The sequence below is a fragment of the Musca autumnalis genome, unplaced genomic scaffold (genome assembly GCF_047663935.1).
Source record: "Musca autumnalis isolate F117 unplaced genomic scaffold, ASM4766393v1 scaffold_3, whole genome shotgun sequence".
NCBI lineage: Eukaryota > Metazoa > Arthropoda > Insecta > Diptera > Muscidae > Musca > Musca autumnalis.
In genome coordinates, this window is record NW_027411866.1 from 245,410,791 (window position 1) to 245,435,285 (window position 24,495).

Sequence of the window (24,495 nt, forward strand, 5' to 3'; positions counted from 1 at the left end):
TAGTTCGGCCTATAGAACAAATGTTCTGTAATGGGCCAGCTAAGTAAGTAAGTAAGTAAGTTTTTATGTATTGGGAATATTATGCCTAAACGAAAGGTTTCGTAGTCGTCGTATCCATTGAAAATTTCATTGTAGACATTGCACATAGTTCTTAGGAAATCGTCTGTCGCATTCACGAAGAACTCGTAAGGTATACGGTCTTCACCTGGCGCCTTGTTTGTTTTTACACTTCTGAGCTGATTCTTAATCTCCATTATAGTGAAATCTCTGTCTAGGATTGCATCCACACTCTGATTTATTGCATAGTAAATAGGTTCCGTATTACACGTAGGGTTAAGGAGTCTCTCGAAATAAGTTTTTAATACGTCAGTAGGTACACAGCAAGTCGTCTCGTTATCAACTTGCCTTATTTCGTTCGCCAATTTCCACCACTGTTTACTATCGTTAATAGTTTCCAGTTTATTTTCGATATTTCTATAATAGTTCGCTTTTTTAATTTTACAGAGCTTTTCATATATTTTCCTCTGTTCTATATACTTTATCTTATCTCTCATATTATCTGATTTTCTGAACTTATTTAAACTTTTTAAGGTCTTCTTTCTGGACTTAAGACATTCCGTATCGAACCATTTATTTTTGAGGCGTCTTTTTTGTGTATTCGGACTACTCGGATAAGATTCATAAATTGTTTTGGTTAAATCGCAAATTATTGGATTATTAGGCAATTTCCTCAAGTTTATGTTTAAATCATTTTGGTAGAGATCATCATCACAAACTACAAAATATGTTATTTTACAAAATAATCGTTTTCCATTATTTATTTAGTTATCTCTTCTCTTTTTTATCTTGAAATTATTTTAATAACCAAATGTTTGTTTATGTTTTTGCCAAGAATTGCAAAGTCCGCAACAAAACGTTCGAATTTAATGGAGCTGATCAAAGTTGCAAATTCTTACAAGGAAAATATTGCTTGTAAAAGCTTGTAAGTTCACAGTAACAAAGGCCTCCAAAATTCTATCCAAATTCGCTCTCTTTTACTTTACAAGTTTGTTATCGAACAGCATTTACAGCCAAGATCATCCATATACGTTAACGTATGTGAGAATAACAATCAGTCGTCGCTGAGCAGCCGACAAGTAAACATGTGCATGGATATACACATAATTTTAGTGGGGACACTGAACAAAACCGCACACACCCGCCACATGTTTACTGGTCACAGGTCAGGCAACCACTAAATGTTGATACAAATTTTCTTGTGATTCTCTCACTACTTTACTCTCTTTTTTATTTTGAGCATCAATGATTTAGTACAAGTTTTTACAAATTTGGTCCCAGTTTACATTAGGCGAGTTTACTTCAAACCCGTTCGTTGGTATTGATATGGTTACGAAGTTTTTCGGCAAATCACACACACGCGACCCGAACGCAAAGTAAGAGAGCAAATGTTTTGATTTTTTTACTTCAGTCTTGTACTGAATGTCATGGAAGCAGGTTGATGCCGCTTTATTTGTTTTTTTTTTTTTTTTTTTTTTTTTTTGGGTACACTGAAAAGATTTTGCAGTTGTACAGCAAATATGTGGAGGGAAGAATTTGAAAATGTATTAGCCAAAAAGGTTAAAAGCTATAAAGGATAACAAAGGATGTCATACCAAGTGCTATAATCCTAAGGAATCCTTTTTGCTTCGTAAAACTTTAAGAGTGGATAATTTTCACTGTGAGGTAAAAATCGATGTTTTTATTTTTTTATCTAAATTTACCCGAATTTCGTTAATTTTATTTTATTATATTTAAGTTAAGACACTAATGTAAAAATATAAAAAGGAACGAACTCGCTATCATAAATTAACTCTTATACTAAGTATAACATAACATTATTCCACAACATCCCATACGGGACAAGGAAGACTTCTCTCATATCAATGAGTGCACCCCGATTCATATTTAGCTCAATGATATGGGACCTACTGTTTATCGCCGAGTCCGAACGGCGTGTCTTAAGACACCACTTATGGAGAAGTTTTTCAAGGCTGAAATACTCAGAAAATGTCGCCAACATTACTGAGGGGTATTTTACTAAGTATACATTTACGAAATCCACTCGATTTCAACTGTCAATTCCATTGCTCAAATGTCAAATGAAATCCAATCGATTTCAGATGAGTTTTCATTTGACATATACACAAAGGAATTGACAGATGAAATCGCGTGGATTTCGTAAATGTAAACATAGTATTAGCAATCACAGTTTTAATAAAAGAAACTAAAGTGGATACTTTTGACTGTGATTCACTGTATATTATTTTTAATTTTAGTCATATAAAGCGAACGCGCCAACAATATATTTTTTCTATTTGAAATTTTTGCCTATTTAGGCGAAGATCATTTTTAGTATTAATTTTTTTTAATTTATTAATCAAGCTTTTTTTGTGATCTATAATGCAAATGAAAAAGGAAAGCTGACGATTCGAACCCACACACCCACCACTATGTTTGGCTCTGAACGCTAACACGCCGTGACAACTTTTTTCCTGTGTTTTTCATATCATACTCAATATGAAAATCATCACCCTGTTCTGTCAGTGTAATTTTACCCACACATAAACAATTTAAGCGCTCGCTCTTCTTGGTCGGCTATGGTCGGTGATGCTCAAAATATTTTGTGCATTAGTCTCTCTGAGCGAGTCTTCCCTTTGCTAAACCACGACAGATGAGAATAGAGTGAACATATGTTGTTGTTGCAGTCACGTTAACGTATATGGGTGATCTTGGCTGGCTATGGTCAGCCAAGATCATCCATATACGTTAACGTATGTGAGAATAACAATCAGTCGTCGTTGAACAGCCGACAAGTAAACATGTGCATGGATATACGCATAATTTTAGTGGGGACACTGAACAAAACCGCACACACCCGCCACATGTTTACTGGTCACAGGTCTAGCAACCACTAAATGTTGATACAAATTTCTTGTGATTCTCTCACTACCTTACTCTCTTTTTTATTTTGAGCATCAATGGCTATGGTTTACTTGCGGCAATTGTCAGTTTGTAGGTGAGAGAGGGTGCTGAGAGGCAAAGGGTTACCATATGCCTCACCTCTCCCTCCTACAAAATGATAATTGCCGCAAGTAAACTCGCCCAATGTAAATTGGGACTTGTACAAACTTTTGGTTTATCGTACAGACCTATTATGTTCATTCATTTTTTGTTAAGTAGGTAGTGCTTGGTTTACATTTACGAAATCCGCTCGATGTCAACTGTCGTTTCCTTTGCGTCTACGTCAAATGCAGTTAAAACATATGTCCAATGGTTTGGAAGTGCATCAAATTATGTATTTTCACTCATGATTTTTACAAAAGCGTGAATACTGAAAGATGTACTCCATTAATTAGCACTGGATTTTAACTAACCCTTTGGCATTGCATTTTAACCAGCGGACGTAAAAATACTTTATGGAATATTTCCAATGGTTTCGTTTCGTACTTTCCGTAGGAACAATACAAAACGGAACATAAACCACGTTGACTGAACTCGCTGTTTTGTTTCGTTTCGTTTACATTCGTGAGTGGGAACAAAACGTATAGCGAAAAGTTCTCAATTCCACAACATCAGATAGAAAACGAAAAAGTTCAAAACACATCATGATACAATTTCTTAGATAGCAATAATTGTGCCATGAAACACATAAATGATTCAAAGAAAGATTCCTTTAGTGGTTGAAAAACAACATTCCGCAGCCCTTTACTCTCGAGCACGCAAAGATACCTTCTCTCTCCACTCACTAATTGAAAAACCATGCACTGACAACAGTGTTTGCTCAAATCAGAGTGAGGCAGAAAAATTTTTGGGTCTCTCTTGTGCTCTCAATGAGTGTAAATTTGTTGTTGTTCACAACGTGTTAGCATCTACACAGGCTGTGAGCGATAACAAATTTACGCTCACTTAGAGCACATGGGCTCTCTTGTGAGTCACAATGCCTCCTCCTGGCTCAAATTGTGGTTGTTGTATGCCGATTGCTGTTAACTTACAGGGTTGTTAAGCAATCAAATGTGTGTGTGTCTGAATGTGGCATCGATCATTTCGCACAGGAAATGTTTGCCAAAAATTCTTTTTGTTTCGGTGGTATATGAAACAACTTGGCAAAGCATAGCCGAAGTACATTTCAGTAATCGTACGGTTTTCGTATTTTTGCATTGAAAAGTTTGTGATTTTGTTTTTAGAGCGAAACGATTCAGAGGAACTGAAAAGTTTGTGACTTTGTGTGATTGGTACAGGAATCGTTTTGTTTGTTTGCGATCATTGATTTTAACTAACTCTTCGGCACTGCATTTTAACTATACTTTTGGGATCGCAAGCTGAAATGTTTTTGCTTCATCTGCTAAAGGGATTCTTGTATTGTCTTTCCACCACCAGTTGAGATTTCGACAAGTACTCCAACAGCACGTCAATTTTCTTCTCGTGAGTTACCTTAAAAATGTTCCCAACTTTTGGTTGTATTTTGTTTATTTTATATAAAAATTTTAGAAATTGATGCATACTTTTTCTATCTTTAAAAAAATTCTGTACTTGTAGGTATCTACAAATTGGCTTGCTTGCTAGGGATCACTAAGCAACTGCTTGTAAAATGTATCGAACGGAGTGCCTTTTTCACGACTCCGATTGAACTGCATCCGGATGCAATTTAAATGTGAGATCGCATCCAAATGCTGTTAAAATGTAAGGAATTGGAGTGCCTTTTTCACGACTCCGATGGAACTGCATCCAGATGCTGTTAAAATGTGAGGAAAGAGTGTCATATATTGGATCGCATCCGAATGCGGTTAAAATGTAAGGAATGGAGTGCCTCTTTCACGACTCCGTTTGAACTACATCAAAATATGCCGTGAAAGAGCTAGTCTACATTGCGCTACTTCCAGTTTATTTTGCTGGGATTGTACATGATGCGTCTTCTTCTTATTAAGTATAAAATATCAAAAATACAGTCATACGCACCAATGTATAAATGTAAAAGAACTCCTTATTCGTATTGGCCTATATTACAAGGGAATTCAAGGCGTTCTCTATGTATTTTGCCCCAATAATTCTGTGGAATCTATTCACTTCCTGAGAAATCTGAGGAAAAACGTGCATTAATCGACTTCCAGAAAAATATATTGTGCACAAGAACAATTTCATAGCTTTCTATGACACTAATTTTTGCTTTTTTTTTTATTTGTGAGAAACCTACTTATATTACCCACCACACATAGTGGTGTAGTTTATAAAAATAATGGCTTGTTTTAAAGGTTATATTCGACTCTTCCAAAGAAAAGAAAAATTATAGAAATCCGTTGTGAAAAAAGAACTTTGTCCGTTTGAAATTGACAATCTAAAAAACCCCGTTTTTCTCTACATTTACCGTTATAAAATCATTTTCGAGGGGTCCAATGGATTTTGTTCAAGTTTTGTAGCCTATTGTACAAACAAATTACTAGTTTATTGTCAAAAGTTGTCCTATTGTCCGACTTGGTATAGACCTTGGTTTATACTAAAAACAGTACATTTCTTATTGGAAATATTTACTGCAATAAGGAAACTAATTGCCAGTATATTTTCTTCAATTCAACATTCGTAAAACAACAAAATAGACGGTCACAATTTGCCCATAAAAATAATTATAAATTATTGATAAGAAAATATAAAATGATTTCGTATAAGGCATCACACACAAACCGAAGCACTTGCCCTCCACTCAGAATGCGTATATGAACAGGAAAACCTTTCAATTTTATGTGGAATGCTGATAGTAATGGAAAATTGTTATTTGATATATTGAGACAGATTATCTGTCAATGAGAACAACCATTGTATTGATGCTTCTATGGATTTTACTGTCAAACGGAATCTTCACATTGAAATTTATTTGATAATGAACATTAAATGAAGGTTTCCAGTTATTTAAATAAAACGTTTGTTTATTGACCTTTTGGAAAAATTATGCTATAATAGAGACATATTAGAATATGAATGGAAATCAAGGGTGCTAAATCTATTAAATTTTTTGTCTTTAAAAAAATTTATAAAATTTTTTTCAAAATGTTAAAAAGCAAACAGAAATTCATGGCGATTTAACACCTTTTATCTATAATTTAAACAAAGGAATTAAATGCCAATTTCCCATGCAATATCAATCAAACATACTTAAGTCCCAATATTGGAGAAATCCAGTTGGTGGTATGCATTGGCGCGTGCTAGCAGTGTGAACATTAAATAAATATTGACAGTGTGTTAACACTTAAACGATTAGGCAATATCACTGTTTTATGGTTAGAATTGATAAAAGAAAGCAGTAAAAGAAAAAAAAAACAAACAGAATTTAGGGCACATAAATCAAACCAAAAAGTTGTGGAAATAAACGAGAAATGTACTCATTATTATACGTACACCAAAATGTTTCCTCGATAAATGATTTATTACCCTTGGTGCAATACCACCATCCATAATGCAATATTGAACAGAAAAAAAAATTAAAAATAGTTGTGTCGAAACTGTCAGTATGACAGCCACGCATCCTAAACCTAACCTAACCTGTGTCGAAACTTTCTGGTCCCTTATCTCGAGATGTATGCATTTTAACTGGGGAAGAAGAAGAGAAAGATAAATCCCCTATTTCGATGATTGATACTAAGGAGGAGTATTCGAAAGGTATCGGACATTACATTTATTGGCATTGTTTAGAGCTTAAGGATGGGTCATCATCTCATGAAGTACGGAATTGAAGAAAAAAAGTAAAAAAGTATCAGTCGGCTTGACCGACAGAGATATACCCTCAGCCTCGGAACTAAAGAAAAGAAGTAACAAACACTACTTCTGACGTCTATATAATACGATGTGCAACGTTCGGACTAAATCGATTTCTCCCTTCGAAGGTTATTTTACCCAGTTTAGTACTACCCAGTTTAGTTGTTGCCGGCAACCTTTTTTGGAGCTTTTGGGCCATTATCTCCAGATGTAAGGACTTTCCCTTAAATAAACATGTACCGTCGTAATGGAGAAAGCGAATACAAGTAGTTACAGTACAAATCAAAGCGATCCGAAGTCCAAATTTTGGGCCGTTTCGGCTGATCCGTTGTTGGAGAGTTATCATGCGCTCCAGGAAATACACATGGTACCACGTAGATTTTTTTACAGCTTTCAGACCATTTTCTCAGGAAGTATGGACTTGCCCCTGAAAAAACGTGTACTGTCGTATTGGCGGCAGCGAATACAAGTTGTTACAATAAGAAGCAGCGTGATTCGCGAGCAGGCCTTAAATTGCACTTATCTCAAATTTTGCGTGGGAGGTACTCGAAGGGGTGGACCTATATAGTTCATATTCGAACCTGATCTATGTCCCGTAGAGATATTACGATATGAAAAGTATGGATCAAATCGGTTACTTCGTTCGAGAATTATCGTGCGCATTATTTTAGCGAAGGGGAGGTGTGGGAGGTATCTGAACGAGTGGACTGATATGGTCTATCTTCGAACTTAAACTAAGTTCGGACAAAATATTATGATCGCAAAATTTTGGACCGAATCGGCTGATCCGTTCGAGAGTTATCGTGCGCTCCAGCCATGGTGCCATAGGTGTTATTTAAACATTTTGGACTATTTTCTCAGGAAGTATGGACTAGCCCTTGATGAAACTTGTACCGTCGTAATGGGGGCTGTGAATACAAGTTGTTACAACAAAAATCAAAGCGATTCAAAGCTGGTTCTAAACTGAACTTTTCTGGAATTGTGTGTGGGAGGTCCACGAAGTAGTAAACCGATAGAGTCCAAATTGGAATCTCATCTGTGTCTGGTAGAAATTTCACGATGTGCAAAGTATGGACCAAATCGGTTACAAATCGGTTAGTTATCGTGCGCACAATTTTTCTGAACTTTTTCGAACTTTTGTGGGTGAGGTACCTGAAGAAGTGGACCGATATGGCTCATCTTCGAGCTTAAACTAAGTTTGGATAAAATATATTAACGCCAAAATTTGGATCAAATCGGTTCATCCGTTCGAGAGTTATCGTGCGCTCCAGCCAGACAGATGGACGGACAAACATACATGGGGTCTAAAATCCATTATTTCGAAGAGGCCAATTTTGGCCGTATGAAAGTGTATATACCTTGTTAGCATAAATGCTGAGGGTATAAAAATAATCAACCGGCTAATTTTAAAAATAAATAAAAATAAAAGCAGTTTTTGAAGTTTTAAATTGGATTAAAGCACACGAGTGGTAATCTATAACTGACCGCTTCAGACTGAATCTAATTATGGTAGTCCTTCCATTCGATATTTGATCACAGTAGTGTTTTTTGGATTATTTTGCAAGAAAGCACGGACTTGCCCACGAAAAAAAACTTCGGCAAAAATATTCGAAGCCATTCTCAAACAGGGCTTAAACTGCATATAAGGGAAACATTGAATATTTGTGGTTGTTGTTGTAACTGGTTAATTGTATCTTCCGTCTTGTTTCCCCTAAAAATCCATAAGATGTAGATATGGATGAGTGATGTGGTTAGATGGGTAGTTGAATAAATGCCGCAAATTTAACTGGTCGGCACCACAGATCAATAGGGCACAGGTCTGTGGGCCGCGCTGAACAAGAGAACAAATGTGTTATGTTATGAGGTCCCTATCTGTGGGCAAATGTCCCCAACGCCTTGTATAATTCTGGCCTGATAGGTGGATTATTCTTGTGCATTTGGGTAGAGACTTGTATGATTCTGCCACCTCTGGAGGATGTTGTTGTAGGACTTGGTTATTATCATATCCTTCTACGGTTTGCTGGACTGCGCGGGTATGAATGGCCTTCACCCATGCAGCCAGTCAGTGACAGTCGGTCGATGATCGACGGCGCGGCATCGCCGGATATCCTTCTGGATGTACCCAAGGGGGGTGAATCCTGAACCACAATGTCGTGGTTGAGATGCATTGGCAGATTATATGCCTGCAGAAACTGACACTGACGTCATTGCCTTCTCCATATGGCATTGTTCTGAGTGATCTTCTGAGCTCTCGACTGTGTATCGCTTAAAAACGATGCCCAACTTGGCGACTAGCTGCTTTATATGTAGTCAACAGGATTTCCTTTGCCTTACCCCAGGACGTGTCAGAGATTACTTTTAGCACTTTATTCCTCTTTTGAACCTGCATGTTTGGAGAAAGTGAGGAGATTGTCGAAGGTGCTTACAAGAATTATTAGATTCTGGACAGTTGAAATCTCTACATCCCCAACATTGATGTTCAGGGTCCTCCTCACATCCTTAGTTCACGATTTGGATTTGGAGTTGGAATATTTGAGCCGGAATAATTGGTTAAGTCACTCTCAAACCCTGGAAAGAAGGAAGATATAGGACCTCAGTCAGTTTGGCGACGTTACGCTGACTGATCCGAAGAGATACCCAAGTTATTTCAATAAACAGTTTGTCCAGCACCCCGGGGGGGACAGGACGAAGATAAGAGACTACGTCGCATTAGATATCTTCCTGTTGAGGATGAAACACCACAATTTCCAATTTATGATGGATGTTAATGTCATCAGGAACGCTAAGTCAACCAAAGCGTTAGGTCCTGATGGAATCTCCATGGTAATGCTGAAACAGCTGGATGTGCCGGTAGTCGAGTAGCTCACTAAAGTTTCAACCCTGTTTGAAAACATAAAACAGACCAAGTTTGAAACGTTGGATAGTGCATGTGTGGACGTCAATCCCGATAGATCAGTCTGTGCTATGCGGAGCCAGTTTGATCTGCGAATATAAGTGCAACGAGATGGGAAAATATTCAAACCTGTCAAAATGCCGACCTGAGAACTGCAACAGATTGTTCCTCATGTAGACTATCTACATCAGGAGACAAAGATTCTTCCAGTACAGCAACACAATGGCATGCGTTCGTTCCATCCTAAATACCATATTTGTTAAAGTTCAAATTGGCTTTTTATTCTAATTCGACTGACTTTTAGTCATGTGTCAACCCCCTTGTCAAAAATAGTCTACTACGTTAATTATGCAACTTTGCGCATTCGGCGCAAAGTAATATTGACATATTCTGACAAGAGAGGTTGACGGTTTGCCCGCCAAAGTCTAGTTAAAGCTGCGTTTGAGTAGAGTGTGTTATTCGACACAAGGCAGAATAGACGAACTTCGTTCACGGACTCCGTCCACTTAACAATACTAACAACAACTATTGTTTACGAAAAAAGGTAAAAGCTTTACGAACAAACATTCAATAAACATACCAAACATCAATACTAAAAACCCTTGTGTTTTTATTTCTCTTCTTTTCCGTTTATTTACACCGCACAACCTCTACGAGGCAAACAACAACAAAAGCTACGCTTATATACAGTCCACTCATCACTTGGTGTTCCACCTAAAATTCTGCATTCGCAACTAAACATCTGGTCACTTCAGGCTGGATTAAACAATATTCATGATCAATGGTGCAAAAAGATTTAAGAACAATTACGTGTTCGTGTTGTAGATGTGACGGCTCCTGTAGGTTATAGACAAAAATCGGAAACATTTAAAATGCAAAATTATGAATGATAAGTATCAATATAAGCTGACAACAATTTTGCTATCGGTAGGACAACTTTATTTTGGTTGTTTACGTTTTTTTATTACTCCTCTAGGGAGCATAGGGCTTCTACAAGAAGTTTCAACTTATTTCTTTAATTTAATTTCATCAAATGAAATATTAACTTTCTTGATGTCTAAGAGAATTGTTCGTCTCCATGTAGTTGTCGGTCTGCCTCGTTTTCTACTGGCTTGAGGGTTCCATTCAAGCGCTTCTTTACAGATACTTTCTCTACGTAGAGTGTGTCCGATCTATGTCCACTTTCTTTTCACAATTTGTGTATTTATTGGCGTCGCATTTGTTTTTTTTTTTCAAAGATCAGCGTTGGAGATAGTGTTTGGCCAAAATATTCTGCATATGATTCTTAAGGAGTTGTTTATCTGGGTTTGGATTTTTTGATTGTGAGCCATGTTTCATTCCATATAATAGCGTCGGTTTAACACATGTGTTGAAAATATCCAGTTTAGTTTGAAGAGATATTTGGGTTGACATCATCATTGGACATCATCATATATTCCGCCATTGATCGACATTATACACCCCAGATAACAAAAGGAGGTTACCCAATCAATTTCTCCTTGTCCCTTTATAAGAAATTTATTGGTATTGTTGTTCATGTACATTGTTTTGGTTTTTTTGATGTTGACTGTTAACCCAGTTTTTGCAGACAACTCCACTACCTCGTCTAGTTTGGATTGCAGGTCACTGTATCTATGAGACATAAGGCATATGTCATCGGTAAAGTCAAGATGTTCGAGATGGTTTTGAAGATTCCAAACCATCCCCCTTTTCTTTTTACTTACTTCAGCCATTATGTTATCACTCAAGCGTTAGTGGAAAAAGTTTCGCTGTACCTTGTGCAATGTCGAACCCTTAGTGTAGCTCCTTCGTACATTGCTTTTACAAGGTTTATAATTTTAAGCGGTACTCTTTTGCCTTCCAGAGCTGACCATATTACGCTTCGACGGATGGAATCAAATGCCTTCTTCAAATCAATAAATACCAGGTATAGAGGAGAGCGCCATTCGTTTGACTGGTCTATCATAATTCTAAGCGTGTTATCTTGGTCTGCGCTGAGGACGGAATCCAGCTTGTTCGTCGCGTATACTTTTTTTCTATTTCCTGAAGCCTTGTGTTGATTATGCTTGCAATTAATTTGTATGTATATGGTATTTAGTATTGTTATCCCTCTCCAGTTATTGCAGTCAGTTAGGTTGCCTTTTTTTGGAAATTTTATAATTATCCCCTTTTTCCAACTTTTTGGAAATGCTCATGTTGCCAGTTTTCCATTATGAATGGGAGCAGTATTTCAGCTGAGACTAGTGGGTTGATTTGCAGAATTTCGGCTGGTATGCCATCGTCTCCAGGTGCTTTATTTCTTTTCATGGATTTTATTGCCGCTGCGATTTCTTCTATGCTGGGTGTATCGATGTTTTTAGTTTCTGGCGTCGATGATGGTTGATTGGTAGTACCAGATGTGACTTCGCTTTCTTCATTTGAATGTATTGTTACGGAATTAGGTTTAACTAATCTCCGTGTAGACGTTGTTTTATTCCCCGATACAATTTGTACCAAATAAAACAGGGTTCGTTTTAGATTACGCTTCTACAATGCTTTATTTACTTTATTACACTTATTCGGAACTGACTGTTATAGCTAAGTACACAGCTTTACTTTACTTCTTTACTAGTCGATGTTTACACTTCGCGATAAAATTCATAACTGCCCACTGTTTGGCCGGCATCTCATATTTATACCCAAAATCTCCTTGGTCTAGAATTATCCACAAAATCTGGTAACATCTCGAATCTGTGCAACGAACACACAGACGCACATTCGCAATAAGCGAACAACCACATTCACATACATGGGTGAAATACGAGTGACGTAATTACAACAACAAACAAATTCAAGAAATAAAGAAGTAACAAACTAAACAATATTTACATGATTGTTGCAAAACAAAACAAACGCACATTAATAAAAGGTATAGTAACATCCAGAATAATGACGATAGTTCTACATGGTAGTTGTTGTTGCTTAAATAAAGTAACTGCGTAATAAAACTTTACGTTACAATTCAAATTTTTAAATTAACGGAAATTAAACTAAACTAACTTAAACCTATCAGTTACATTCGTAACAGTATGTTACTGGTTGTTTGGAAATGTTCCATCAATCGCTGGGTTTGCTTTTCTATTGAAGTCAGAAGTTGTCCATTGACATCCATAATTGGTTTATTTTGGTTAAAGTTTTGTTTTCCAAGTCGTCCTATGGCTTGGAATAGTTGACGCATTTTATTGGATCCTGCGGCTTTTTCTGCTTCATCTGCGAGGGATTCAAGATAGTTTCTTTTGTCAGCGCGAGCGGAGCGTTTCACTGCTTTGGCTATTGATCAATATTCGGACCTTAGACCATTCTCTGCAATGCACTGTATTTTAAGGTTATTTCGTTTTTGAATGAGGCTCCATGTGTTGTCGCTTATCCAAATTTTACGCTCGTTTTTATTGGCGTATCCTAGATTAGTTTCTGCTATATTATTTATGGATTCGCATGTTTATTCTCACCCTATATATTGGTCCCCACTCAGCATTTCTCTCATCGAGTTTGCAATTTAGCTTTTTTTTCTTTGGCTAGAAAGCAATTTTATATCATATCGCTTGGTTGTTTCATGTTCATAGTGCTGTTTATACGCTTTGTTTAGTTTAAGTTTTATGAGAGCTAGTACTAGTTCATGGTCAGAATCCATGTCTGCACCGCGTTTTGTTCGCACATCAACCAGGGATGGTATTTCCATTTGGTGATGTCCACGTGAGCCTCCGATAACTAGATTGAATTCTTGACAGAATCCAAAAAAAAAAACGCTCACCTTTGTCGTTTCTACTTCACATACCACGTTTATCCATTATATTTTTTGCGTCTTCATTATTTGTTCCAATTTTTGCATTGAAGTCACCTGACAGTATCAGGACGTTACTTTGGGGTACTTTGTTCACTACTGATGTTAGTTCATTATAAAACGTGTCCTTCGTGACATCATTCGCATCTTCCGTAGGTGCATAACAGTGAACGATTGTTATGGATTTTCTTATATTGCTGTAGAAGAGTGCAGTTATGATCCGTTCAATAATGGGTTCCCAATTGCTTAGCGCTTTTCTAATCTGTTTTGACATCATGATTCCTACGCCCCTCTCACATCGGTCTTTATTCCCGCTGAACAATATTGTGTTGCCGTCTGATGATATGTACTCTCCCTTATCACACCATCTCATTTCACTTATTCCTAGTATATCTAACTTGTATTTTGTAAATTGCGCCTCTAGCTGCGCAACCCTTGTTGTTTCTCGTAGCGTCCTTACGTTCCATTGAGCTAATCTTATCCGTTTTCGTGAGCCAAGGGACGTCAACGTTGTTCGTAGTGGGTTTGTATTTTCTCTTGTTGAAGTTTCGTTCGATGTAACGACAAGTTCCCTCCGGTTGCTGGGATAGCTCGCGGGGGTCCAGAGTCTGCCACAGAAATTTGTAAATGGGAAGACCGAGAAAGTGATAACACTGATTTCAACTCTTGTTGTTTCTCTTAGCGTCCTTACGTTCCATTGAGCTAATCTTATCGGTTTTCGTGAGCCAAGGGTCGTCAACGTTGTTCGGGGTGTGTTTGTATTTTTTCTTGTTGAAGTTTCGTTCGATGTAACGACAAGTTCCCTCCGGTTGGTGGGATAGCTCGACCGAGAAGGAAGACCGAGAGAGTGATAACACTGATTTCTTGTTGGTTTTTAATCAACGCTGTGTTTTATTATTTCGTTTTTCTTTTAAGGAGTACACAAGTATAAATTGTTAAGCATATACAAAGGTAGTGTGCCGGCCGCTCGTTCGGGGTGACCTGGATAAGTTCACCTCTCCGCTCGTCGTCGACAGTCCAGTCTCGACGGGAGACCCGAGTAGATTCTGGATATGGGCTGTGTAGGAGACCTGGATAAGTTCTCCGTCTATACCGGCCTGTTGGGTGACCTGGATTAGTTCGCCCTCCGTCCGGGTTCTCCTCCAGATAAGTTACCGTGGAAAGGTCGGCTAAACGGTTAACCTGAACAAGGTCTCCGTAGGCGGGGAGAGAGATCTGTAAAAGTTTCCCGAACTGATTGGCTAACTGGACGAGTGTAGGCGGAAGAGAGGACTCAAGAGTTGCAGATATCTCAAGGAATTCGGACAATTATACGCGAAGGGGTGTTCCAAGAGTTACGAACACTTCATGGAATCTGGAAAGTTTACGCGAAGACCCAATAGTTGCGGACACTTCAAGGAGTCTTAACAAGGATACGCGAAGGGGTTCCAAGAGTTGCGAACACTTCAAGGAATCTGGGCAAGAGTACGCGAAGGTGTTCCAAGAGTTACGAACACTTCAAGGAATCTGGGCAAGAGTACGCGAAGGAGTTCCAAGAGTTGCGAACACTTCAAGGAATCTGGGCAAGAGTACGCGAAGGAGTTCCGAGAGTTACGAACACTTCAAGGAATCTGTGCAAGAGTACGCGAAGGAATTCCAAGAGTTACGAATACTTCAAGGAATCTGGGCAAGAGTACGCGAAGGAGTTCCAAGAGTTGCGAACACTTCATGGAATCTGGGCAAGAGTACGCGAAGGAGTTCCGAGAGTTACGAACACTTCAAGGAATCTGTGCAAGAGTACGCGAAGTTTTAGGAGTTGCGAACACTTCAAGGAATCTGGGCAAGGATACGCGAAGGAGTTCCAAGAGTTGCGAACACTTCAAGGAATCTGGGCAAGAGTACGCGAATGAGTTCCAAGAGTTACGAACACTTCAAGGAATCTGGGCAAGAGTACGCGAAGGAGTTCCAAGAGTTGCGAACACTTCAAGGAATCTGAGCAAGAGTACGCGAAGGAGTTCCAAGAGTTGCGATCACTTCATGGAATCTGGGCAAGAGTACGCGAAGGAGTTCCGAGAGTTACGAACACTTCAAGGAATCCGTGCAAGAGTACGCGAAGTTCCAGGAGTTGCGAACATTTCAAGGAAACTGGGTAAGGATACGCGAGGGAGTTCCAAGAGTTGCGAACACTTCAAAGAATCTGGGCAAGAGTACGCGAAGGAGTTCCAAGAGTTGCGAACACTTCAAGGAATCTTGGCAAGAGTACGCGAAGGAGTTCCAAGAGTTGCGAACACTTCATGGAATCTGGGCAAGAGTACGGGAAGGAGTTCCGAGAGTTACGAACACTTCAAGGAATCCGTGCAAGAGACGCGAAGTTCCAAGAGTTGCGAACACTTCAAGGAATCTGGACAAGAGTATGCGAAGGAGTTCCAAGAGTTACGAACACTTCAAGCAATTTGGGCAAGGATACGCGTGGGAGTTCCAAGAGTTGCGAACACTTCAAGGAATCTGGGCAAGAGTACGCGAAGGAGTTCCAATAGTTGCGAGAACTCCACTTGTTACTTTGACTTCCTGTGTGGGGCTGCCACCTTAGAGGCGCCATCCCGCCCCCTATTGCAACAGTATTTCCACTGTGCTGATGGATAGGTTATACCGCCTTTTCTCGGTCGACAGAGCCTCGCTTGTGAAAACAGGGAGCGCCAAGTCCCGGTGGACAGTGGGTGAGGTTGCCATTTGAAGAGGCTATGCTGTATATTCGCTGCACTCATCCATTGTTTGGTTGTTATTTTACAGAAATCTTCCGTTTATTACCGAAATTAGAAGTATTTTTACTGCTTTTTGTCGTTAACCAAATGGGTTGGAGAATCCTATTACTGGTCGATGATTCTTTCGAATCAATCCGATGCATACAAGCGTATGTTCCCAGTAGGAAATGTCAATATTGAATCTATACTGACTTACTACTGACATTGTCAACAGTACTACTGACAAACTGTAGACAACTCATGTAATTTCCTATAGACAATTTGTATGAACGTGTCATTCGAAAGTCAGTAGTGACATTGGAACTAGTATGTCAGTAGTAAGTCAGTAGTTGCTGAGGGACCATGTGTTGACATTGGAGGTAGTGAGTCAGTAGAGACATTGGAGGTAGTGAGTCAGTATAGATATTGGAGGTAGTGAGTCAATAGTTCATAAAGGGCCATATGGAGACATTGGTACTAGACTTTCCTTACTAAGTTTTTTGGCTTATATTGAAATTTTTATAGATTAAAAAGCTTTATGGTACGTTTAATAAGACGATGAACTTACACTTTTGTTTAAATGGTATATTTTATTAAAGAAAAAGACATATTATTGAAAATGCTAAAAAAGTAAAAATCGCTTATAACGGGTTTTAAATAAGGGCTAAGTCCAAGATTCCGCATAACTACAAAATAAAGCCAATGTTTTCGAAGCTGGCTAAACATTTGAGTATTTAAATAATAACAAAATCGTTTTCATTGTCAGAAATATCATCGTCTTTTTATTTTTTTTGGCCATAAGACTTGGTGCGACTTGTCTGCTCAAAATATTTCTTCTTCTGCTGCACTTAACCTTTTATCATGCGATTCGTTGAATGTTGATATAACATCTAGGAATTGAAAAGAATAATTATAAATATACAAAATGTCCTTAAATTTGCTCACCTTTTACAGCTGTATAAACAGTGGACATTATAACTCATTATTATGTCGTGTTCAAATATCAGATGTATATTGGGTTCAGCATTTCCAGCAAGACGGGACATTATATTCGCTAGGCTCCACAATCTTCTCTAAAGATTCCACAAAATGTCTAATTGTCGAAATTTCACCACAAATGTTGTCAGCCGCCTCAGAATTTGTATTTTCATAATTGTCCATTTTTTCACTAGTCTTTTATAATTTCTTTTGCTCATACTTGTTGTTATTAGAAAAATATATATCTTAAGCTGAATCACACGTTAAATTCACGATATTTTATTGATTTTTCACAAAAACACTTTTTTCACGAAGCACCAAAATTATTTTACAACAAACAATCGTTGGGCTATCAGCTCTTAAAATAATCAATGCTTCTTCTTATTAAGATAAAAGTATCAATAGTTGACAACATGTTGACAAAGTGTTGACTTTGTCACCATAATAGTAGACAAAGTGGTGACATGTCGACACATGTCCCCATGCTTCCTACAGAGTTGTTCGAGTACAATTGAAAAACTGTTATTACTTTGATAGGACATTCATAGAAAGATTTCTGGGAGAACCACCCAAAGACGGCCTTCTGAGAGGATTCCAATAGCAGCCTCTCTGGAAACTCTTTTATAGAATAACATCATCCGTTAAGGGTATTCCGATCCAACAGCAATTGCAAGTCATTTGTCAGAAATGTCACATTTTAGTCACACCTCTACAAATTGAATTTACAAAAAATTGTCGAACACTTAAAAACATGTTCGATTAAATATTTGCACAGCATTGTCACACATGACAAACTACAAATGAGTGATAACAATCCCACTTGTAGTCAAATCTCAAATTATTGAACTGAACTTTGTTGTGCCAATGTGTACCAACAACTACGTTATCACGTGTTGCAAATATTAATAATTATTTTTTTTTTTGTAATACAACGTCTGTGACGTAGCAAAAAAATTTTAAAATATAAACACAAAAAGCAGTGTTATGAGTCATGAGTCTCGACAAACGACGAGGCTATCTATGAAAAGGGGCTCTTTCTAGCCGATTACGTTAGCGTATTCAGTAACGCTTTGTGTCTCATCATTATTGCACACACATTACGGCGAATGGCAGAAATTTTTAATCACCATATTTTCGATTTCTTTGTTTTGCTACTCTCTACTCTCCAACCAACTAACCAACGAATGGAAAATAAAAATGCAATTGTCTAATAAAAGGCAAAAAAAAAAAAACAAAATTATTGTAATTATACACAACAACGGCAACAGCAGCAGATAAAAGTGAAACGACGATTGCATGCTACAAAAACATTAAAAAACATTCAATGGACGAACAAATAATAATTATAAGTATAGTATAAAATAAAATAAAAACTGACACACACACACTCACTCCGAACACTTTAATGGACATGTTTAATAAATTAAAGAAAGTTTTACCCAAAAAATCAGCAAACCACAAAAATGCAGCGGTGTTACCGCCCTCCAAAAGAATCTTTGTAGCATGGAATACCAAAGGTACATATATTTGACAAACATACTTACATACGAACATTTGTATATTTAAATTGCATGTAACTTAATGAATTTGTTGTCATATTTTGTATAGTGGCGAAATTCAATCAGTTCTGAATCATTGTTATATCTCGTCTGTGTGTTAGTGTATGCAAATTCAATGTTTGTAGGCAATTCTTGTCACTCGAAGTAATAATAGCAGATTTCCAATTTTTCAACGAACAACATCCAATACCACCAAGTTATTGTCATCTTCATCATCATCATTGAGCGGTTTGAACTGAATATTAACACAAACCAACGAACGACCATCATAATTTTACTAGGGTTTCGTTGTTATGCCTACAAGGTACATTGTTAACTTGCGAATTCTTTATGTTATACATAGCGACAGGTGGGCGTATGATAACTGAAGAATGTGTTGGGCAAACATTTTTGAAAAGTTACTTGTTAATTTTATTTGGGAAATGTATATATAATACGCACCGAAATATTGGATCACTAACCAGAAGTAGTTCAAAATGTCTGATGCTGCTTCCTGTGTGGGAGTCGAAATCGAATCTTATTCTGACTAATATTGTACGGAGATGCTGACATAGTTTCGGACCGTGATATTGAAATTTAAGTAAAAAAGTATCAGTCGGCTTTGACGACAGAGATATACCCTCAGCCTGTGCAAATTGAAACACTTTTTTCACAAAAAACTTATGTATTTATGGGTTTCAAAATTTTGGTCGTATGAACCGACAAAAATGTTGATTAGGATTAAAGTTCAAAAATTTTGCGGAAAAGGTACTTAAAGGAATGGACCGACATAGACCATGGGGGTGTCATTGGCGGTTTTTACACCCTTCGGGCTGTTTTCTCAAGAAGTATGGACTTGCCCCTGAAACAACTTTTACCATCGTAATTGAGGCAGCGAATGTAAGTTGCTTCAACAAAAAGCCGCTCCACATCCGATATGTCTGAAGAGTCTTTACCGAAGACGAAACATGCATGTCACATAGTGGTGGGTGTGTGGGTTCGAATCGTCGGCTTTCCTTTTTCACTTGCATAATAGATCATAAAGCTCGATTAAAAAAAAAAAAAACAAAAAAAAAAAAAAAAAAAATTAAAAAATTAATCTTAAAAAATGATCTTCGCCTAAAAAGGCAAAAATTTTCAAATAAATAAAATCAGCTGAGCCAGGCTGGGGTTTGAACCCACGTCCTTGAAAAACACAGGAAAAAAGTGTTGTCACGGCGTGTTAGCGTTCAGAGCCAAACTCATAACTTTCAAAGGCAGCGCTAAGCGTTTGTCATGAAAGCACAACTAAATGGGAAAATCCTCATTGTTGTTGTAAAATACAAAACAAAAAATGCATTTGAAAGAAGAAAAGTTCGAGGACATCGAAGCCGCTCCACATCCGATATGTCTGAAGAGTCTTTACCGAAGACGAAACATGCATGTCACATAGTGGTGGGTGTGTGGGTTCGAATCGTCGGCTTTCCTTTTTCACTTGCATAATAGATCATAAAGCTCGATTAAAAAAATCAAAGTGATTCAATAGCAGGTCTTAAAGTGAACTTATCCAAAATTTTCTGGTAGATATTATGAGAATGTGTAAAGTATGGACCAAATCGGTCACGGTCAAGAGTTATCGTGCGCACAATTTTTCCGAATATTTTTAAACTTTTGTGGGGTAGGTACCTGAAGGAGTGGACCGATATGGCTTCTCTATGAACTCAAAACCCAGTTTGGAAACAATATTACGAGGGCCAAATTATGGCCGGAATCGGCATTTCCGTTCGAGAATTATCTTGCGCTTCCACCCATAAACATGGTTTTATTTCAACTTTCAGGCTATTTTTTCAGGAAGTATGGACTTGCCCCTGAGGAAACTTTCACCTTCGTATAGGGGACAGTGAATACAAGATGTTACAACAGAAACCAAGGCGATTCGAGAGCAGGTCCCAAACTGAACTTTTCCGAAATTTTGTGTGGGAGGTACTGGAAGGAGTTTACCGATTGAGTCCATATTGGAACCTCACCTAAGTCTGGTAGAAATTTCATAATGTGCAAAGTATGGACCAAATCGGTTACTTCTTTCAAGAGTTATCGTACGCACAAATTTTCCGAACATTTTCGAACTTTTGTGGGGCAGGTACCGGAAGGAGTGAACCGATATAATCCATCTTTGAACTTGAACTAATGGGCCGATTCCGTACAGCGAGGCGAGTCATGTCGCGTCGTCTATCGTCTCTGTGACAAAATTTAAAAAATGTACTACGTACAGCGATAGAAAATAATCGTCGATAACAAGTTATTTTTATTTTATTTTTATTCGTTAGTAAAAATGTACGGCGACAGCTAATTTGTTGTCGCCGGAAAATGAACATTTCGGCGACAAAATTTGACGACGTCAGGCGATATTGCCATACGGAATCGAAAAATTGCATTTGGCGACGCGACACGACTCGCCTCGCTGTACGGAATCGGCCCATAAGTTTGGACAAAATATTACGAAAGCCAAATTATGGACCGAATCGGCAGATCCGTTCGAGAGTTATCTTGCGCTGCAACCACTACATACGGTGTAATAGTGTTTTTTGTAACATTCAGGCTATTTTCTCAGGAAGTATGGACTTGCCCCTAATGAAACTTACAGCGTCGTATAGAGGACAGCGAATACAGCTTGCGTAAACAAAAATCAAGGCGATTCGAGACCAGGTCCTAAACTGAACTTTTCCGAAATTTTGTGTGGGAGGTACCCGAAGGAGTGGACCGATTGAGTCCATATTGGAACCTCATCTAAGTTTGGTAGAAATTACACGATGTGCAAAGTATGGACCAAATCGGTAATTCCCTACAAGAGTTATCGTGCGCACAAGTTTTGCGACAATTTTTGAACATTTGTGGGGAAGGTACCTGAAGGAGTGGACCTATATGGCCCATCTTCGAACTTAAATCGAATCTGGACAAAATATTTCGATACCCAAAATTTGAAACGAATCCATTGTTCCGTTCGAGAGTTATCGTGCGCACCAGCCAGCCAGACAGACGGACAGACAGACGGACGGACATTGCTAGATCTACTCAAAATTGTCTGAAATGGATATCGTACAAACATACCATTATTTCGATGAGGCACATTTTTGGTCGTATCAAAGTGTAAAGGCTGAGGGTATAAAAACTTAAAAAATACGTAGTGGAAATTACTGTATTACTTACTTACTTAGCTGGCCCATTTCAGAACATTTGTTCCATAGACCGAACTAAGAAAAGATCTCCAATTCTCTCTGTTTAATGCTTCGCTTTCTGGAATACCGCGCCTTGTCATCTCATCATCCACTTGTTTGCGCCATCTATTCTTTGACCTGCCTGCGCCTCCATGGCTCGAATTTATGCGCCTTTTTAGCGGGTTCATCATCGCTCATTCTTATTATATGGCCTAGCCAACGCAATCGCTACATCTAGATACGTGTAACTATATTGATGTCGTTGTATAGCAGATACAGTTCGTGGTTCATACGACGTCTATATTTACCGTCAACACAGATTGGTCCGTAGATCTTTCGAAGATTTTTTTCTCTCAAACACGCCAAGCACTGCCTTATCTGCTTGCGCAAGTACCCAGGCTTCGGAACTATACATCAGCACGGGTAGTATCAGTGTTTTGTAAAGCGTTATTATACCCTACACCACACAGTGGTAAGGGGTATTATGTCTTTGTGCATTTGTATGTAACATACAAAAGGAAACGAAATAGACCCACAGTTCCTTTTGGGGATATACATATAATCACTTTCTGGGTCGATTTATTCGTGTCCGTCCGTCTGTCTGTCCGTCTGTCCATGTATTTTAGTTCGCAACATACAGGTCGCATTTTTTGTCCGATTCAGCTGAAAATTGGGGACTACAACTTTTTTAGCCATAGGAAAAACGCTATTGCTGGTGAAAATCGGTTCAGATTTGGATATAGCTCCCATATATATATTTTCGCCCGATTTCACGTATTTGCTGCACCAAGCACGCTATATACGTCCAATTTTGATGAAACTTTGAATGTGTGACTGAATTCAGTCTAGAAATAAATGAGCCAAATTATATCGAAATCGGTTCAGATTTGGATATAGCTCCCATATATATGTTCGCCCGATTTCACGTATTTGCTGCACTAAACACGCTATATACGTCCGATTTTGATGAAATTTGGAATGTTTGACTGAATTCGGTCTAGAAATAAGTGTGCCAAATTATATTGAAATCGGTCCGGATTTGGATATAGCTCCCATATATATTTTCGGCCGATTTCACGTATTTCCTGTACCACACACGCTATATATGTCCGATTTTGATGAAATTTGGAATGTGTGACTGAATTCAGTCTAGAAATAAATGAGCCAAATTATATCGAAATCGGTTCAGATTTGGATATAGCTCCCATATATATTTTCGCCCGATTTCACGTATTTCCTGTACCACACACGCTATATATGTCCGATTTCGATGAAATTTGGAATGTGTGACTGAATTCAGTCTAGAAATAAATGAGCCAAATTATATCGAAATCGGTTCAGATTTGGATATAGCTCCCATATATATGTTCGCCCGATTTCACGTATTTGCTGCACTAAACACGCTATATACGTCCGATTTTGATGAAATTTGGAATGTTTGACTGAATTCGGTCTAGAAATAAGTGTGCCAAATTATATCGAAATCGGTTCCGATTTGGGTATAGCTCCCATATATATATTTTCGGCCGATTTCACGTATTTTATGTACCAAACACGCTATATTTTTCCGATTTCGATGAAATTTGGAATGTGTGACCGAATTCAGTCTAGAAATAAATGTGCCAAATTATATCGAAATCGGTTAAGATTTGGATATAGCACCCATATATATTTTCGGCCGATTTCGTGTATTTTCTGCTCCAAACACGATATATAAGTCCGATTTCAATGATATTTGGAATGTGTGACTGAATTCGGTCTGGAAATAAATGTGCCAAATTATATCAAAATCGGTTAAGATCTGGATATAGCTCCGATTTATATTTTACATATTCACAGTGGTGTAGGGTATCATATAGTCGGCCCCGCCCGACTTTGATCCTTTCCTTACTGGTTTTTGTTTGACGAGTTGTGGCTTTGTTTTTAAACTGCTTACTTAAACCAAAGTAGCATCTGTTGGCCAATACAGTTCTTCTTTCTATTTCACAACTGATGTCGTTTGTTGTGTTTACGGCGGTGCCGAGGTATACGAAGTCTTTTACTACCTCTAAATTATAGGAACCAACTTCAATAGTTGGTCCGATCTCAATGGACGCATTCCGCGTCGACACCATCAACTTGGTCTTCTCGCCGTTTACCGCCAGACCCACTTTAGCAGATTCTCATTCGACCTTCATAAAGGTATCGGTTACCTATTTTACTGATCGTCCCATGATGTCTATATCATCAGCATAAGCAAGTAACATGTGGCTATTATTAGTGTAGATTTTGCCACTTCTTTTGACGTTTGCCTCTCGTATAACCTTTTCTAGCAGGATGTTGAAAATACCACACGAAAGGCTGTTTCCTTGCCTGAAATCTCTTTTGGTACAAAACTCTTCGGAGAGGTTCTTTCCTATTTTAACTGAAGATCTTGTGTCGGTTAGAGTCATTTTACAAAACCGAATGAGCTTTTCGGGGATACCAAATTCAGACATGGCTTGGAATACCTATGAACGATGGCTGGTAGGCCATCAGCTCCTGCTGCCGTATTATTCTTCAGTCGGTTTATTGCTGTCTTTACCTCAAC

General features: G+C 38.1%; 1 protein-coding gene across 10 annotated transcripts in view; it reads left to right on the top strand.

Moving 5' to 3' along the window:
- c11.1 (maestro heat like repeat family protein c11.1) overlaps positions 1-24,495 on the top strand; it is a 73,775-nt gene that overhangs the window by 22,806 nt on the left and 26,474 nt on the right. The window contains exon 1 of one of the 10 annotated variants that reach the window (XM_073977571.1): positions 18,256-18,711. The exons of the other annotated variants lie outside the window; for them this stretch is intronic. Coding sequence (XP_073833672.1) covers positions 18,600-18,711 — 112 coding nt within the window. The 5' untranslated portion in view covers positions 18,256-18,599. Of the gene's footprint in view, positions 1-18,255; positions 18,712-24,495 lie in introns of those variants that run through there. 10 annotated transcript variants of the gene reach the window in all.